At 41.3% G+C, this 20,535-nt stretch overlaps 1 protein-coding gene across 8 annotated transcripts in view; it reads left to right on the top strand.

The window, feature by feature from the left end:
• The window catches only part of kirrel3b (kirre like nephrin family adhesion molecule 3b), a 183,960-nt gene that overhangs the window by 126,152 nt on the left and 37,273 nt on the right, over window positions 1–20,535 (top strand). For all 8 annotated transcript variants that reach the window (XM_033631553.2, XM_033631551.2, XM_033631554.2 and 5 more), the window contains 2 exons: window positions 3,562–3,719; window positions 14,268–14,418. In XM_033631553.2, the coding sequence (XP_033487444.1) occupies window positions 3,562–3,719; window positions 14,268–14,418 (309 nt within the window). The remainder of the gene's footprint in view (window positions 1–3,561; window positions 3,720–14,267; window positions 14,419–20,535) is intronic.

The following is a 20,535-nucleotide window of genomic DNA, read 5'->3' as shown; positions in this document are numbered from 1 at the left end:
TTTTTTAGTCAATATTTTTTAGTGATGCAAAGGCATTAGTCATAAGAGCAAAGGACCATTATGCCACCCCCGCCCTGTGCACTGATTAGCCACAGCATTTGAAGACAAAGATAAGCTTGTCTGTGAGGAAGAGCTGTGATGTGGGGCGGCAGTAGCTCAGTCCATAGGGACTTGGGTTGGGAACCGGAGGGTCAAGTCCCCGTCCGGACCAAAGAAATATGGAGCGTGGACTGGTAGCTGGAGAGGTGCCAGTTCACCTCCTGTGCACTGCCGAGGTGCCCTTGAGCAAGGCACCGAACCCCCCAACCGCTTGGAGCGCCTGTCATGGGCAGCCCACTCTGACATCTCTCCACTTAGTGCATGTATAGGTCCAGTTTGTGCATCTGTGTGTTCGGACCTGTGTTAAGTTAAAGTTAAGCCCAGATTCACCCTTGTTTGGCATTTTGCCCCGCTATATATATGCCTCTTGGACGACATAGTAATGTGTTGTCGCCTCACGGCAAGAGGGTTCCTGGTTTGAACCCCAGGGTGCGGGGAACCCTTCTGTATGGAGTTTGCATGTTCTCCCCGTGTCAGTGTGAGTTTTTTCTGGGTACTCCAGCTTCCTCTCACAATCCAAAGACTTGCAGGTTAATTAGCGAATCGAAATTGGCTGTAGGTGTGAATGTGAGTGAGAATGGTTGTCTGTCTCTATAGTTCTGTTTAGATAGGAGTTGTGCAAATTTGCAGGAAAGCCCAATCAGTCTTCGTTCAGCATTGACAGTATAAAAGCAAAATCAGGGAGTGCAGCAAAATGCCGCCTGCTTACTTTTGTTTATACAGAATGCGCCTTTTTCAGGGGAATGGGGAGGCAAGTAACCAAATGTGTAGCTCAGCATTGGATATAAACAGTGACGTACTCTGAGGGAAACCGCAGCTAGTCAGCCCTTTGGCGATTCTCTCTTAAGTCGGCTCGTCCTTCACCATCCCCGTCATTTGATGGTTAATGGCCTCTTCGTTTGCGAGAACAAGGAGGGCGCGCAATTCCTTGTCTCCCCAGCTGCTCATCTTTACAGTGTCTTTCAGGTTTGCGTTTCCCTCTTGCTACTAGTACTCGCTGCTCACTCCTGCTATCAGCTGTTTCCTGTTTATCCACCACCAGTGGGTCGCACATGCGGCGTCATCAACAGCCCCTCCCGTGGCAGGGGAGCGCCTCATTCTTTTTAAACCAAAAAGGTTCTGCCAATATGTCTACCCTACGCGGCAGAAAACTGGGCACCTCGGATCAACTTGCCAATCTGGCTCTGTGTGTCTAAACGCTCGGAGCTTGCCAGCAAAACGGCCCAACATTCACTGAAAATCTGGCAGTGTAAAAGGGGCTTATGTGTCAGCCCTGGCGACCTGTCCATGGTGTACCCCACCTCTCGCCCAGTGTCAGCTGGGATAGGCTCCAGCCCCCCTACGACCCCTAACAGGATAAGTGATTCCGGAAAATGAAAATGAATGAATGTGTTTCTTGGTTGCCTGCTGCTTATGATCTGGCACCTGGTCACCTTTTAATAACACCCCAACCTTACCTGAGCACCGAGGGTACTCACCCATAAACGTCTTTAACACAGAAAATAAGAAGAAAATAAGAGAGTACAAGCAGAAAGCAGCGTCTTTGCAGAAAAATACACCATCACACACTTCAACTGATGATTAAAAGGGATTACATTTGTATGAGTATGTACATTGTTTTTTAAGGAAACTCCTGCCTAGTATATCTCTAACATTTAAGTGGTTTAATACTACAGCAAACACTCCTCAAGCAGCTACTTTGTCAGAAATAGAACTTGAGAGCAACTGGTGAATCTGATTATTCTGCAACCAAACAAACTGACACTGTTTTAATAAAGACGGCGTTCATAAATAATTGCAACTGTTACTGCTGCGCTCGGGCAAGTAGTTTTCCACAAAACAAATGTCCATGTCTCATTTTCAGGACACATTTTTAATGAATGGTTGCGGTTAGCGCTGACCTCTGTGACAAACTTAATACAGCTCTGATACAGCATTAGGAGAGCAAACAGTGAGCAGAAAGGCTGATAAAATTTTAAATAGTGACACTGAATTATGTGCCGCATCATTTCATATGAATCCCTTGTGTGTGACAATAAAAAAAATCATATAAAAAGGTAATTACAGAATGTAAATACGTTGGATTACTATTTCTGAAAAATGCCAACCATAAATAATGTAATAAGGCAGAAATGCATTCTGATTTAATGAAATTTAATGTTGAAAGTTTGAATGATTACAACTTTAGCTAAGTTTCAGATGAAGTTGTTTAATAATGTTAAAAAACAAATTTGCAGCAACTTAGAAAAAAGTTGAGGTATGTAAAGTGAAAACATTTTCTGTCAGTATTTTCAGTGCAGAGTGAACAGCACAGAATACCGAAGCATACTTTTCTGGCACTATATGCTCTCATTTATGTCTGCCATAAAAGAGCCCTTTTATACTTATTGTCATTAAATGTACAACACAGTATCCCAATTACATTTTATCTCCTTTCATTCATCACAGTGCTGTTTGACAGCATAAATCTAACCCATAATAACCTTCCTTCCAATCATTATGCTTTTGCAGGGGGAATATGGCAGCTGCCTGCAGCCTTTGATTTCATCTTGCCCCAGATCTGCATTGTAATGAGCACTCAGGTCAATCAATAATTCACTGGAGTTTCAGTTATAAAAAAGAACGAGAGAGAGAGAAAGAAAGAAAGAAAGAAAAAACAAACAGATCAGCTCATGGGTAAAACAGGGAGAGGACTTTGATCAGTGCCATTGAGAGGCACATATAGCTGTTGTGATGCTTTCGTCTCTGTTGTATTTGTCAAAGCTTGGAGGAGGGAATGGAGGAGCCTTTGCACATCTGTGTATCTGAGGGGGGTTATACATATTATACACAGACTGTATTACATTAAATGCTGACATTTCTGTGTGCACTGTACGTATAGTGGGTAAATCTCATCTGCTTTGATTGATGGAAGAGTTCATTGTTATTTAGAGAGTCATGCTGGGACTTGTGTAAAGCTTTCCATGCCTCTAACCGCACCATGTAATGCTAGTTTTTGATTAAGTACAGGATGAGTCTGTGTCTTACTGTGAAGTTATTACCCTGCCTGAATGAGTAACTGTGGAGGTTTTGTTTTTTTTTGTTAGGAAAAAATATGTATATACAATAACTTTGGTGGCTTTATAAGCACTCTCATTATATGGGAATTGACTGTGTGGTGAGATTGGGTGTCATGCAGTCAAATCCTTGCAGGTGCCGTTTGAAATGAGTTTTGTCTTATGTGGTTCAAACTGCCAGTATTGCAATGTTGTGGAAACAGAAAACATCCCACTGATAATTGCGTGGAAAAACAACAACAGTGAAGTCATTACATGCCAGTGTGCCATCATCAAAAATAATGCATATTACATATTGATTTATAACTTAATTACACATCTACGTACTTTATTAATAGTCTACATTTATCATCATGTGGTTATCATGTGGCTAATGCTGTCTCTTTCCATGTGTCTGTATCTAAAGTTCCCCCAGAGGACCCAGTCATCAGTGGAGGGCCGGTGGTGAGCCTAAGGGCTGGTGACCCACTCAATCTGACCTGCCATGCTGACAATGCCAAGCCGGCAGCCTCAATCATCTGGATCCGCAATGGAGAGGTCCTTAATGGGGCCATGTACTCCAAGGTAAGCATGGAGGTGTGTGTCATACCAGGTTTGAAGGGTGTGGGGGTGGGATGAAGGGTGAGGGTTGCATGGTGGGTGTGTTTTCATTCTCTAGACCAGTGGTTCCCAACTGGTCCAGCCACTGGGTCATTAGTCATTAGTTCAAAGTCCACACAGTTTAATACATTCATGCTTGCATTTGGCCGTGTTGTCGAGCTAGTTTGCTGTCTCTGTCAGGTAGCTGTCTGTTAGTGATTTGCTTTACAGCAGGAAATGGCACTTCAAAATAAAAGCTCTGTGCCAAAAATGTAAAGTGTGTTCTTTACAAACTTTACATGTTTGTGAGTCCCTGCAGTCCACTTTAAGACCATGACCCACCAGTTGGGAACCACTGCTCTAGACCGTATGAAAACACCTAGTACTTTACATTGCTGCAACAAGTCCTCCAATCAATACAGCCACATAGGTTGTTTGTTCCTACCCTCTAATACACAGGTCGTAACCTCTACTGTGAAAAGAGCAATTTTTGGCCAAAGAAAAAAATCTTTTTGGAGCCGCAAGATATATTTGAGCCTTAAAATGAAGGTAACACAACCTATTAACTCTAAAGTAGCCTATCAACAAACCCAATTGGCTGAATAAGCATTCATTAATATGTTTACCACAAGGTGGCTACTCTGCAGTGAACTATTTATTGATTATTTAGTACTTTGTTTGTTTGTAGCATTGGTGGTCAAAGCAGACAAATCTGTCCATGCACTATTAAATGCTTTTTTACCTTCTGAGACTGTTCCTTTCTTTTTCAAATCCATGGCTAAAGCTAATGGAAACAACTGGAGAGGGGCTAAAGAGTCACATGCTGTTCCATAGCTGCAGGTTGCTTACCCCTGCTCTAATATGACCTGCAGGAGTGTTTCCTATGTTCGCACCCCTACCAGAGTGTTTGGAGTTAAGTCTGGTTCACACTACGGGATTTTCACCCCAATTTTGCGTCACAGAGACTATCGTAATCTTCTGAGTGGTCATACCTAGCGACATGTGTTTCTGTCATCGGGAGTCTTGCCAATTGCGTTACGACCTGTGTGTGCACACCACAAGATTTCTCCACCAAGCCCTCGTCGACAGAGCCCCAGATAATGCGGTGACGTCACCAAACTACGTTTTTCAACTTGGAGACAACACGTCGTAGAGGCATGGATATTCTTCCCAGTGTTGAATCAGATCTGCCTCCAGGGCCTGGGTCCAAACATAACGCGCTTCCCGTAATCCTGTGGATGCGCCATTGTTGTTGCTGCTTGCCGGCTTGTCAGTGTTGCCAGATCTTGGGGGAGAAACAAGCAACCAGGGCTATGGAAACAAGCCCAAAAGAAGCGGCAGATATACAGTACAGGCCAAAAGTTTGGACACACCTTCTCATTCAATGCGTTTTCTTTATTTTCATGACTATTTACATTGTAGATTCTCACTGAAGGCATCAAAACTATGAATGAACATATGTGGAGTTATGTACTTAACAAAAAAAGGTGAAATAACTGAAAACATGTTTTATATTCTAGTTTCTTCAAAATAGCCACCCTTTGCTCTGATTACTGCTTTGCACACTCTTGGCATTCTCTCCATGAGCTTCAAGAGGTAGTCACCTGAAATGGTTTCCACTTCACAGGTGTGCCTTATCAGGGTTAATTAGTGGAATTTCTTGCTTTATCAATGGGGTTGGGACCATCAGTTGTGTTGTGCAGAAGTCAGGTTAATACACAGCCGACAGCCCTATTGGACAACTGTTAAAATTCATATTATGGCAAGAACCAATCAGCTAACTAAAGAAAAACGAGTGGCCATCATTACTTTAAGAAATGAAGGTCAGTCAGTCCGGAAAATTGCAAAAACTTTAAATGTGTCCCCAAGTGGACTCGCAAAAACCATCAAGCGCTACAACGAAACTGGCACACATGAGGACCGACCCAGGAAAGGAAGACCAAGAGTCACCTCTGCTTCTGAGGATAAGTTCATCCGAGTCACCAGCCTCAGAAATCGCAAGTTAACAGCAGCTCAGATCAGAGACCAGATGAATGCCACACAGAGTTCTAGCAGCAGACCCATCTCTAGAACAACTGTTAAGAGGAGACTGCGCCAATCAGGCCTTCATGGTCAAATAGCTGCTAGGAAACCACTGCTAAGGAGAGGCAACAAGCAGAAGAGATTTGTTTGGGCCAAGAAACACAAGGAATGGACATTAGACCAGTGGAAATCTGTGCTTTGGTCTGATGAGTCCAAATTTGAGATCTTTGGTTCCAACCGCCGTGTCTTTGTGAGACGCAGAAAAGGTGAACGGATGGATTCCACATGCCTGGTTCCCACTGTGAAGCATGGAGGAGGAGGTGTGATGGTGTGGGGGTGTTTTGCTGGTGACACTGTTGGGGATTTATTCAAAATTGAAGGCACACTGAACCAGCATGGCTACCACAGCATCCTGCAGTGACATGCCATCCCATCTGCGGCAGATGACCTGGCCAAGTGCTAAACACCTCTGGGAACTCCTTCAAGACTGTTGGAAAACCATTTCAGGTGACTACCTCTTGAAGCTCATGGAGAGAATGCCAAGAGTGTGCAAAGCAGTAATCAGAGCAAAGGGTGGCTATTTTGAAGAAACTAGAATATAAAACATGTTTTCAGTTATTTCACCTTTTTTTGTTAAGTACATAACTCCACATGTGTTCATTCATAGTTTTGATGCCTTCAGTGAGAATCTACAATGTAAATAGTCATGAAAATAAAGAAAACGCATTGAATGAGAAGGTGTGTCCAAACTTTTGGCCTGTACTGTACATAGAGAAAGGCGACGTTAAGAGAGCAAGCCCAAATAAGCACTTTAGAAACAAGCCCAAAAAAACGCAACCCGCAACTACCAATATTTGTAAGCGACAAGTAAGCGAAAGTTGCGGCTAATAAGTGGACCTGGCAACCCTGCGGCTTGTCCTCCTCACATTTCTTACGTCCTCCTGCCAGATATCCAGTCCCAGTCGCAGACGAGGGGGCGACTTGCTCGTAGCCTTGTTCACACATGAGGACTCGTCGTCGCAGACTATCTGCCGACTCACCTCTGATCCAAGGTGGCTCTCAAGATCCTCTGTGACGTCAGAATCGCGGTGAAAATCGTGTAATGTGAACTAGGCTTTAGAAAAGAATCAAGGTTTGCGGTAAAATAACTATGTTTGTTATGCAACTTCATGTCACATTGTCACATTAAATACTGAACATAATGTGACATTAAGTACATAGCGTGACATAACATCAAAGCTAAAACGACTGAACGTTGTCTTTTGGTGTCACACAGGACACAAACAGTGTTCCTCTGGATCTAAGTCCTGTGTTTGTTTGTTTGACCGATCTGACCACCCCAACCTCCTCCCCATGCGGACATGTCGCTCTTGATATAAAGTCTTCCTTCTTTGCTGCCGTCATAATTACTACGGCCACTAGAGGTCACCGTCTATCAGTAAACGTAAATATGGGTTGTGATAAGTTGTTGCACAAACCAGCTATGCTGTTGTGTTTGGGGGGAGGACAGTCTTTGTTTCTGCATGTCTTGCTCTGCTGTAAATAACTACTGCGGAAGTGCTAAACACCCATGAGATGTTTCAGAGTGACTGTCTGAGTCATTGGTGGGCGTTTGCCTCAGCACCCAGACTGCTTTTTGAAATGAAAACCCTTGAAAATCCAGGTTGTGTTTTGATTCCAAAAATGATGGCTGGCCTTTTTTTTTCCGGTATACAAATCAACTCAGACAAGCAGATGGTGAGATCGAGGAACTATCAGTGACTTTACGCTTCTCACTGGTGTTTTGATCTCCTCCTTCAGTGGCGTTTGTCTCTCTTCATCTTCCCAACCTGTTAGAAAATCTACTTTGTCATTTCAGTGCTGGAATCTGCCTGAACCTTTTCAGGGCGAAGTATGATTCTCGCTGACAGATCGTGTTCCCACTTTTGATGCTGTAGCACACAATAGCCACTGTTCACACAGCAGCATGGTGGCATGATCACCTGAACCCATAGACTCTTGAATGACACTAACCCTTTAGGCTAATCATGCAATCAACACTGTCATGTTCTATTTCCATTTAAACAAAGGACATAAAGAGACCAGGCACTTTAGAGCACTAACACCTCCCCCGCCTTCCCTCGCTCCCTACTCTGCCTCATCCCATTATCGGCTTTTTTCAAAGAGCAGATAAATGCCATTGATTGGACTGGGGTACGGCACCAGGCCGATTTGAATAAAGTGATTGCTTGAGGTGCCGCTCGCTAATGGTGGGCGGAGAGTGTGTTTCCTGCCTTCACTTCCTCTCAGAGCAAAGGCAGATATGAGGACATTCTGTGCTGGTAGCTGATGGATGCTCACATGTCTCCTCTGAGCTCGAGTATGTCCCTCTTCCCTCTTATCTCTATTGCCTACCATTAAAAAGCAATGGGTTCGATTAAAAGGAGATGAGCTTTTTTTCTTTTTTTGGGGGGTCCGAAGAGCAGTAGGGGGGACATTTTGTAAGCATAATCATTTGCTCTGATGGTCTCCTCATATCCCGCCGATCAAGAGGACTAATGTGAGCAGATGTGGTGGAGGATTCACAGAAATGGCTTTCCTGATGGTGTCATATCTAATGATAGTTCTGACCCAAAGATAATTTTCCACTAAGGCCTCCAAAAGCTCATCTCTATGACCTCTTAGAAAACTATTTACTGGACCAGTGGTTAAAGAGAAAGTGTATGATTAAAGCTATCGCTTAGCAAAAATGTGTGTCCGTTTTATCATATGAGAAAGTCACCGAATCGATGCAGTTTGTATCATTAGTGAGGGTAGCTTTCAAAAAAAGCAGAACTTCAGTGCATGATGGAGGGGGCTCCCCAAATAATGAAGTGGCAGAAGCTTGTCACAGCAAGGTGAATGGTTCAAATATCAAGACTGGCTGTGAAAATGTGGGCAGACGAAATTAATGAATAATGTTCTCTCTTCCCACAAACACTCATCTCCCATCTGCTCCACTGGAGCCGCTCAGTGGCAAACAGCAAAGGACTGTTTGGAATAAACAGCCCCCAGGTCTGAGCTGTGGTTCGGAGGTGTGCACACTTGCTCTGTGATACTTTTACACTGGAATGGTACAACAAATCATTTGAAAAACATGATGCATTTCCCTCCCCAGTGTGCTACATTTTTTTTCTCTGAATGCTCTGGTGGCATGCTGAGAGGTGAGCAGGAGACTGGGGAGTTATCTCCGTGTTAGGAGGCTTAAAAAAATGAAAAATAATGACATTTTTATGAGCTCTTCTTGCTAGCAAGAGCAGAATAGTGCTTTTTTATTGTATACCCCTCTCAGCTTTGCAGTAAAATGGTGTTGCTGTTTAATATCAGGTAAAATTGCTAAAGTACATGAAGCTGGTGCTGTTGATGGATATCATTTTCAGCAGAAAAAAATAATTATCCATTTTCCATTCCTAGGTCTTCTCTTTTTTTCCCACCCCTCTTTCCTATAAGTGTTCAAAGCAGCTGCTTCCTCTGCCTACCTGTGTCATTATTCCCCCCCCCCATCCTTCATGGGAGGTTATTTGTGTGTGTGTAATTGGAACACTTTATTGCATTTTAATCGTCACACCCATTGAGTAATAGGGTGGGAAAATACTTACAAATAAAATAACCTATTAAAATCTGAGTGCGCATTAAACAAGTCAACTTTTATTCATTATGAGACAGGTATAGTTTTCCCAGCAGTGGAGAATGATATCAAGTCAAAGGGCTCTTTACTTTCAACATTAATTTAAGTCATTGTGCTAGTTTTTAAAGATCTCGTATGATTTCGGCAAGCTAATTAACCTAATTCATTCAGGATGAAAATTAAAAGTGTGATCTGAAATATAGATCTCTTCAATTAATTGCTTTGAAGGACCTTTGAAATGATCTTATTGAGGCGAATAGTCCGTTAAGTTAAACAAAAGAAACCTATTTCATCTCAGTGACCAGGGTTTAAAAAAATGCCATATTTTCACTTCTGCATAAACATAAAGTACAATGTTAAAGCAGTCATCCGTTTTAGTGAAAGAACCCTTGTTTGAAATGGCTGATTAAATATAACCCAGAGATTAATTTGATATCAAATCAAAGGCATGTTGGATGGGTTAGCAGAATATTAATGATGTGTGTATTATTAGCTTATTGCTCACTTGGTAAATTCGGCCCCGCCCCTGAGGAAGGCTTCCTACATCTACATCCCCTATAACTGTCAGAATCACCAGGTTCAAATGTTATTGCTCACTTAAATGTGTGTTAGTAGTGGTTATCAGCATCATAGATATGGGTTAGTAGGATCCCCTGACGAAGACTGGTGTGTTATCAGCACATTAAACCGCCACGTATTTGTTCTGTGACGATAGGGGAGGTCAGCTGACGTATCGGTGGTATAGCAAGCGAGTACTGCTGTGTAGGGATGTCAGTCAGGATGGTGAAAGGAACAAATGCAGGACTTACCCAGGAGACCACGGTTCATATTTCAGTGTGAAAGCAAAAGTTACTGGTGAGTCATTTTAAGTATGTGACATATGTCATGTGAAGTAGGTGACTTACATCTAGTGCTTATGTCACCTACTTGACTTGTGTGACACAAACATAATGTTTTTTCCTTAACCTAACCACATAGTTGAAACGAAAGGACCTTTTAACCCATATCTACGATGCTTATAACCACTAATGCCCGTTTATTCAAGTTATGACATTTAGAATGGGTGTCAGAAGTCATATTTATATAAAAATGAGCTTTATCATGTTCAGATATCTCCAACACAACCATCAAGACCAAGCCACATCAGGGAGACTCAAACACTAATTAATAAAAGTAGGTTTTGAGCCTGGACTTAAAGGAGTTAATGAAAGAAGCAGATCTCATTGGGAGGGGCACTGCAAAGGTTCAATCGCCCCTGAGTCTGCCAGCCGGACCTCTTAACCCCTTATTCTACCCCCAGGTCCCTCAGGTGAGCTAACCCGGGAGTAGAATAAGGGGTTAGAAGGTCTGCAGTGTAGGATGGGGCCAGACCATGTTGTTAACAAACAGGAGAACCTTAAAAACAATTCTGGACTTTACAGGCAGCCAGTGGAGCGAGGCTATTCTGTTTATATAATATGCTTGTAATATTTGCAAGAGCATCCATGATATTAGTACAGTATTTTTCTGATCACGTGCAGATTTAATGTATGGGAGTTTTGTATAGTAGCTAGCTTTGTCCACAGGAAACCCTTAAGCCCTATATGGACGGGATTAGTTTAACGTGGAGACGTGGGACTGTAAAACGGTCTGAAGAAAATACCTTGGGTAATATTAATTGCGTGAGAACGCAATCCTTGTTTCTGCGCTTGCAACTGGTTTTCCGTGTTTTTTCGATGATGGAGGCACTTGAAAAAGCATTCGGTGTTGTCAGCAGTCGTGATAGTGGACATTCTTTTAATGATCGCATAGTCCTACATGGGAGACCAATCAGAAAGGTCAAGAAGAAAGCACTTTTCAGAACCACAAGACTTCTGGATGTGTTAGGTAGGCCTAATATAAATCCATATTGCTAATCGAATTTAAGAGATTTCTTGTCCTGTGCAAATTGGACATTTATATTACAGACATCCTGTGGTAAACTGTAATTAGTCCACATCCCCGATTCTGATGTACAACATCCACTTTAATGTAGTCCAATTTGGCAATTTAGTTCTTACTTTGCCTTTAAAAGAATAATTCAAAAAGTAGATACTGTCATTTAGCACATCTATAATAATCAAAATGCTTCAAAAATTGAAATAAAAATGTGAATGTTTGTGGTAAATCCATTGTCTTTTATGATCACTTAACAACCTTAAACAATTAAACAAAAAGTCTGCCTTAAATTTTACATATTAGACATCCGAAAACGTAAAGATAAAGGACTTTCATATTAAAAGGTTTTTATAGTTGTGGTAGTTCGGGTGTATACGCTATGGGCATTTTAAACTTCTTCTTGAAACAACTAATAGATTACCAGCAGCATTAAAATAGGCCTGTAGGCAGAACAGAGGTAAACACAGTGAATTAGCTTGGCTGGCAGTACATCAAGTTTTATTTAGTAGATAATCCATTTGGTTCAGCCATTTTTTTAATTAGTAGATAATCCGGATGGATAGGCTTTTTGAAGCCACTGTCTGGTCCTTTACTGACAGGTCACCTTCTTGTTTAATTAACATTTGGCTCAGCAGTTGCAGCTTTAAGTCAAGCCAGGTTAGCTGTTGTTGTGTTGTGGTAGAAGACAGTCTATCTAACAGTAAAAGCCACACTGACAATAAGTGAACCCCCTCAACAAAATGCAAAATGTGGTAGATGGCAGAGAGATGCATGGCCCAAACCGAGACTAAAAGCCAAAAAGGTTGTCCAAAAGACAGAGAGCCGGTGAGGTACCCCTGTTTCTGCTAATGTTAGCATGAATCAACTTGATAGGCAATAGTTTGGCTCATTGCTGTGTGTTTCTCCGTCTCCTTTACCCAGTAGTGTTCAAAAATCACCTGATGCAGCTTTAATTATACCTGGGGAAAAAACCCTGCTCTTTCCATCTCAATCTTGTTACTTTTGCCTTCCCTTTCCCAGCATAGTTAATTTTAAGAGTATTCTTCACACAGGCTCCAGGCAGTGATATGAAAATTTATCAATTTGTAATGTGGCATGGTGTTGAATTCAATGCAGCAGCCAGCTAACCCCCTTCTTAAGATTAATGACTTCAGACAGGTCCAGAGCGACGAGGGAAACAATCCTGATTGTGTCAGAAAGGATATTACATTGACATATCCCACGTCTGACAGCTAATGCGCTCTGCTTTAGAAGTGACTCACGCACAGCTATGAATTTCATCTCATGGTTCTTCACATACAAATGGACTTCACAGGAACATGGATGGCATCTATAATATCCATCTACTTATAAAATGCTTATTAATACACAGGAGAAAAAAAAAATCTTTATCCTCACTCCAATACTACAGACATTCTGCTGTGACTTAAGAGGTACCTTTAGGTACTTGAATTATAAAGTGGTTAGATTAAAAAGATTTCTTTTGAAATGTCTCGGCGTCTGATTTTACAAGTTCAATGACAGTATAATTATATTATTCAGAATACAGTATGCTTTAGAGAGGCGACCATAGTTAGGTTACACTTTCATTAAAAAGAATGCCTTACATTAAAGGAGAGAAATGAGAAGATAATTACCACTGGTTTGCACACTGACAGCGAACCACAGTTTGGCTCAGCTAATGATTAATGGGTAGTGATTACGAGGTTGAAATATACCATATGCTGCTAAGCTTTCTTAAACTTTGTGAGAACACTTTAAATATACAGTAATGTACCTGCTGCGTTTACCTTTTGTGCCTCTGTAGAGCTCAGTGAACCTATTGTATGTAAGTAAATGGCCATAACATTTGGAGAAGTATAGGTTTGCAGACTGAAATTTCGTATAGACGTTGAGGTGTGACGTGAATATTTTTCTTGCTGTGTGGTTTGCTATTAGAATCTAAGTAAAGGAAATATCCATGAACAATCCATACATGTGTGAGGCTAATCCAAAGGTAGCAGTGCAGTAAAGCAAGCCCACTGTGAGCTCCCTCTGGTCAACACAGCAGTTCTGCTTCTATGTTAAGAAAATGTTTGATGTACTTCGCTATAGCAGGGCCCTCTTTTCTTCAAAGACACAAAGCAACAGTGAGCCTCCTCTAAAGAGATGGCAGGGAAATGCATCTTGACTTTGTGGCTGACCACACTGTGCCCCGTTGCCCACGCAATTTGTTCTAGTCAGTGACTTTGTTCTGCCCTGCACTGGTTAACATAGACTCCCGGAGCCCTCCCCAGAGCGTTTTGGGGAGAGTGAGAGCTACTGAGCGCTACCAACCGATTCCAGATGGCTTCCACAATGTAGGGCTCAGAGGATGAGCGCTGAAAAGAAGATTGATTTCCTTTGTGAAGTATGACAAGCCATGCACTAGAGCGCAGCTCTCCAGACACACAAAAGAGGCTCAAAAAACATATTTCTACTTTTTTATTTTTTCATTTCAATCAGCTTTGCAGTAAAACTACAGGCTGGAGCGTTCTGAGGGTTTGCCTGTGGTCTCCCAAGGGACAAGATGTGTGTATTCATGACTTTGCTGCTGTTTTGTTGGGGTTTTTTTTTTGTTGTTGTTGTTCCACTTTTATACCTCCTCCATCAAAACTTATCTGGTGAACCGTTTGTTCTTTCTCTCCTCTCTGTTTGTATATCATTTAAACTGTTTAGGATCCCAGCTTCATTTTGAGCCAATGACGATACAATCAAATATGTCTTTGACGTGACTTTTTTTACCACCCAAAATCACAACAACTGGAGATTCTGTTTATTAATTATAAAAAATTAAATATTAAAGTATGGCGATCCATCAGACCAACCAACCAACCACATGGCGTCGATTTAGAGGCCTGAAACATTTCATCTGCAATTATCAGCGTCGTCACTTTTAACTTTCCTTAACTTTGCTTCACTCTTTGCAGACCTTGCTCCGGGATGGCAGGAGAGAGAGCACCGTGAGCACGCTCTACCTATCGCCTTCCAACATCGAGACGGGTCAGCAGATCATCTGCAAGGCCTCCAACAAGGCCATCCCCAATGGCAAGGAGACCAGTGTCACAATCGACATCCAACGTAAGCGTACCACTTCTCCCTTTCCGTCTCCCTTTTTATTGCTTTCACTGTCTCCCCCTTCACTTTCACGCTTTCTTGTTTAAGTTATTGTTTTTTGAAGTCCCTTGGTTAGCGATCAGTGCAGATGGGGGGAAAAACTCTTTGTGTGACATGCATTGCTCAGTATTTGAGGTATTTCTCACATGTAGAGGCGTGAAACTGTCTGACAGGCATACGTGACTAACACACTGTAAACATCTAGGATTCATTTTAGGCTCTGATGGATATTTATAATTGGTTTCCATTTTGCTTTCATACCATGTAGGTGGGTGGATGGATTGATGATGCATCACTTTTTCTTTTTTCTTTCGTTTTTTTTTTTTTTTTATGAAATATCAAAAGGAGCTGTCCATCTGAAATGAATGGGACTGTCGTTTTTGGTCCAGCTACCTGCCTGCTGTGGCGCTATGCACACTGTCTCCACCTCTTTTATTTCCTTGCTCATGCCATCAATCTTTTCGATGAGAGCATGCACAATTCCCCTCTAAAATAGGCAAAGTAAGCCCAGCGTGTAAAACACATTCAGCCTCAATTGTCAGGGAATCTTTTTTCGATCAAGAACCGTTCACAGTAAGAGAGGGGCTTTGAACAAAGGGATTTTGCATCACTCACGGCCCCTTCAACACCATTAAGTATGACTAATAAAGCAGAAAATGCTATTTAGAGAGGCAATATGACTGACGGCTCCATTCTTTTCATTATGTGCACCACAAGAGGCAAGCATGGCAAGAGCGGGCACGGTACGATCAGGCCAACTCAGGCGCGGGAGTAAAAATGATTAACAGTTGTTAGTGTTTGCAACCCTTGCAGTTTGTCCTCGTCATTCTTTTTTTGTCATGCAGTCAGAGAGGGAAGTCTGCCCACATGTAAACTGATTTGTCACCATGTATAATGATGTGTCTGTGATAAATGCTCGGCATCATAGCATCATCCTCGCTTCTGAATGTATGATTTAACCCTGAAAAATGAGTGCAGCAGATTTCTAATTAGCATTCCAAAATGTGCTCTTTACACAATTAAAGCTCCCGACAACATTTTTCACAGTGTGAGATCAAACTGAGCGACAGCAGAGACTAATTGTCGAGATTCAAAAAGTCTCCCACAAGGCTTAGCCTCTTGTTTCCCTCCCTCCTTCTCACTCCCCCACCCACTTCCTCAGACTTGACAGGTAAAGTGTTCAGCACAGTTCAGCAGAGCCTCCGGAGTTTGTGCGAAGAACCACTTTCAAATTAAGCTTCTCCTGAAATGAAACGAGCTGTAATTGAACTTTGATTCATTCGTGTTGGGCATCAATTTGCTTAATTTCAGTGCTGCCTAATTCGATTACAAGGTTCTTGGCTCAACAAAAGAATCTGAAATACTTCATGGGTTTTTTTTTTAACAAAAGTAAAACAAAATACAAATTATAGTGTAGATGTAAACCATATCTTGACAACACAGATTTATTTAAGTATTCTGCAGCCAGTGGTGGAAGAAGAAGTCCTCAGATCTTTTACTTAAAGGAGAGGTCTGGTATTTTGCACTTTGAGCCCCATGTCTGGGTTGTTTATGATGAAATAAAGTGATTAAGACCAAAATAGTGATGATTGCTCATTTTCAGAGAATTTGGCTTTCCCCTGCCTGGCTTAACACTGCTGCCTATGGCCATGTGTGAACCTGTCCTATAACCACCCTAAACATTTGTTTTCAAAGCCATGAAACTCACCGAGTGATCAGTGGTGTTCGCTGATGTTCTGACATAAAAATCGTAGCAAACTCATCTCAATTGTGGAACTATTTTTCAGCTGCCTCACACCGGTGTGTAAACTTCCGCTTGATCGTTCCTTTGACCCTGAAGCGTTATACACTCAAGCCCACTAGATGGCGATAATGCTCCTTTACGTGGGTGTTGCCAACCAGCAGGAAACCATTGCAATGTAATGGGACACAGAGAAGAAGCAGAAGAAGAAGGTTGCCGTTGTGTTCAAAGGCATTGTACTGCGACGGATGTTTACAAGCGAGTAATCCATTGTGCAGTTGTTTAAACTTATTACAAAACTTTTTCATTCATTCTCGTTCTTCCTCCAGGAGCGCACACAGCACTGTCGAGCCGGCACTTTCGCTGAGCTAAAAGACTACAATGACTACAACCTTGTCGTAAACAACCCCCTTTCTGTTTCCGGTGGTGGATTACTACCAACGCACAATGAGGCTTCCCATAGAAAACCAATGGATTAGACAAAATGTCAAATAAATCATCACAGAAACCACAGTTTGCTACAATTTTTATGTCAGAACATCAACAAACACCACTGACCACTCGGTGAGTTTCATGGCTTTGAAAACAAATGTTTAGGGTGGTTTTAGGACAGGTTCACACATGGCCATAGGCAGCAGTGTTAAGCCAGGCAGGGGAAAGCCAAATTCTCCAAAAATGAGCAATCATCACTATTTTGGTCTGAGCCACTCTATTTCATCATAAACAACCCAGAAATGGGGCTCAAAGTGCAAAATACTGGACTCCTCCTTTAAGTAAAAGCAGTAATACCACAGTCTTAAAATACTCAGTTACAAGCAAAAGCCCTGCATTCAAACTCCTACTTGTGTAAAAGTTTAAAAGTATTGGCATCAAAATATACTCAAAATAAAAAGCAGAACTACTTAATATGCGGAACAGCCCTTTTCAGAATAATACACATTAGAATATTGGATTATAGTCTGAAGATATATTGATATAGTCTGACTGATGCATTAATGTGTTCATCACTTTAATGTTGCAGCTGGTAAGAGGGGAGCTCAATTACAATTAATCTGTAATAACACATCCTCATTTATTACTTGATTTACATTTTGTATTAATAATCTGAATCTGTGAAGTAACTAATGTTGTCAAGTAAATGTAGTGGAGTAAAGTGTACTATATTTCCCTCTGAGATGTAGAACAGAAGTATAAAGTAGCACAATATGGACACATGTAAGTCAAAGTACCTCAAAATTGTTCTCAAGCACAATACTTGAGTAAATGTACTTAGTTACATTCCACCACTGCATGCAGCTGACACACATGCCTACTGTAACAACATGAGCTTATGCATTCAGCTCTCGGTTGCATTTTATAAATTGTGTCTTGTAAAGGTTTACAGAGTTGAGCTAATATTGTGAGGAAGTGGTATTGTGGGGTTGACCTCCTTCTTTTGACACCACATGGGTCTGGATAGGTCTGGCCTGTGCGACTGCTCCTCTGCAGAGGGCAGTGCAGCAGGACAACCGAGTGGTAAATATTAATGGGGAGCTGCTGTTGTCACACTGAGAAGGCAGAGCCCAAAAGCCATGTCCTAATTCAATGGCTGGATCCCCCAAAGGATGACGCAAACAGGGGTGAGTCCTTAAAGGATCTGAGAGCCAGTCTGAACCAAATCAGACGGGCTAGATAATTCAATAATGTCCTCAGAATTTTGTACAACATGGGCATATTTGGAAAAGATATTTTTGAAAGGGATGAGGCTTTGTCTGCCTGTACCGACACATTTGGTCTAGAAATGCAGACTTTGGAGGATCCAGAGTCCCAAATGGGACACAGTCAGCTGTGAGCAAGGATTAGTCTAGACACAGCACAGACTCACATACTCTCAAATGAGCGAACACCTGCACAGGACAACACACAGCACAGGGGAGACAGATGAGAGAAACGACTGGGCGCATGCACAAATCAAACACACAGCAGAATATGCTTTCCTCAAATCTTCCCCCAACCAAATATTCCCTTGCCCTGATAACTCTGCAGCCAAAAACACTGATATAAAGATCCTTTTGTACTTGCAAATGTTCACGGCTTTCTTGGAAGACTTGATTTTCATATTTTCATTATTCAGTTATCTAGTTTAGAAAAACAACGCAACTTCATTATCCAAACACCAAAAACCTTGACCCGGTATTGTCATAGCTGTCAACAAAATACATTCCTCCAAAAACTAATTATCAGAATCTGTGGCAACATTACTGGTGCCAACTACTCAAAAAGGGAACGTGTTCATCTATTTGTTCCTCATGCGCTGGTGATAATAATAGAATAAGAAGCGAAGACAAGTCTTCATATTGTACAGACTCAGAGACCACTGCCAGGCAGGAGAAAGGGTCCAAACAGGGGAGCATGTGTTACTTTTTTGGAGCAACAGGAAACAGAACTCTATTTCTTCTGCCCACTATACTATTCTCTCAGTGAGCCTTTCTCAAAGGAGGTGAAAACCATCACCCTACCTATCAAGGCAACGGTTCCTCCAGGCTCTCCATGTCAGCTTGTGAAATAAATGTAACACTTGACCATCTCTTCTTTAGAATTGTACCCGGTGTTCCCTCTGTTCTACAACAAGAAGCAGTCACCAGTCAGGATTTAACAGTACTGCTTCATAATTGTCGGCGGTGTGAAATGCCTTTAGAAAGGTTACCAGGTAGCAGGGCCAGCACTGATATAGAATATGTTCAGCATAAAATGGTCCTTGTCAAGTTGTATATCATCTAACATTACCAGGTTTACATGGGGCTGTCACAATGACCAGGTTGTTGTTTTGCAAGTCACGTAAGTCAAGTAAGTCTCAAGTCGCTGCACTCAAGTCCTAAGTCAAATCCCAAGTCCTAAACTTTGCTCTTTATCAAATGTAATGCCATTTTAGCAGTTGAAATATACTGAATTTCCAAGTCATCATGGTTTATTATGATTATTGTTTGGTTTGTTTTAATTTATTTATTTATTTATTTATTTGCAGTCATCTGTCAAAACAAGTTTGGTTGTTTGAAGGCTTTTTTTTATTTTTTATTTTTTATTTTTTTTGACCACCACATAATTTTTGTACGCAAACAACATTATTAATTGTTTAATTCTTTCCAAATATTAAGTAAGGTATTGTTAGCGCTTCATGGTTTTGTCCTCCGACACAACTGTGTTGACTTTCTGGGCATGAATAACGTTAACATTAGTTGATTCTGGAAATGAAGGGAAATGAAATGATTCATGGCATATTTTTTTATCACTGAAAATAAATTAAATCACTTACTTTTTAGTATTTGGGCTTCAATTTAAAAGTGTCAACTCCAAGTGAAGCCGCAAGTCATTGGTATTAAGGTCCAAGTCAAGTTGCAGGTCTCTTTTGATTTGGTCAAGTCAAGTCTAAAGTCATCAAATTTCTGACTCTAGCCTAACTCGAGTCCAAGTCATGTGACTCTAGCTCACACCTCTGTATTAAAGTCTATTTGGGTGCTACTTCTTTTATGGTAAATTTGTCCCTAATGCCCTTCACATTCATGCATTCATAATCAAAATGTAGATGTTTTCATATACTTAGCATACATCTGTGAATGATACTGTAGTTTGGTCACTAGAAAAAGCCCTGCAGAAATGTAATGCTGTGTAGTACTGGCATGTTTTGTTGCTATGCACATACTGTTTGTTGTGTGCACATATATATACTTTATACATAAATAGTTATACCAAACATGAGTAATTATCATCCACATATTAAGAACGATCAAACTCATTTGCCATTTGCAAGAGCTAATGACTAAATTTAGTTTAATGCAAATTTGTGAATTAATTCATATATTTGTGCTGTTTTGGTAGCTACTCAAAAAAAGAGCAGTTTCAGTCTTTGAGGGAAAAAAAGAACAAATAATAAAGATATATATATTGTTCTTATTATTTCGTTTCTTGCCAATTTTTTCTGAGAGTTCTCCCACACATATAAAAACAGTCTTAATTGGTTGCTATGTTTAGTGCATAAATAAACTCCTTTTTTTGTTCCTTTGCATGTTGTGCATCAGTGTTTTACAAGTCCTGCTGCAATGTGCACGAGTCCTTAATGTCAGTCTCTGGTGAACCGTTGCTATTAGTCTAAGTGGGACCCTGGTGAGAGCCGGATGCAGTATGTCAGTGATGAGGCTGGAGTGCACACCATCACTCCTCCATTCCTTCCAAGATCTCATTGAGTTAAATTATAACTTGCTGGCCTGAGAGTCCCTTTGATCTTTGGGTAGAGCTTTTACCCCATTTTTGGTGACAGGGTGTGAAGTCAAAAGTTTGAGAGTGGACCTAAGTACACTCATGTC

The sequence above is a fragment of the Epinephelus lanceolatus genome, chromosome 4 (genome assembly GCF_041903045.1).
Source record: "Epinephelus lanceolatus isolate andai-2023 chromosome 4, ASM4190304v1, whole genome shotgun sequence".
NCBI lineage: Eukaryota > Metazoa > Chordata > Actinopteri > Perciformes > Serranidae > Epinephelus > Epinephelus lanceolatus.
The sequence above is the reverse complement of the archived record's forward strand: the minus strand, read 5'-3'. Positions and strand labels throughout refer to the sequence as shown.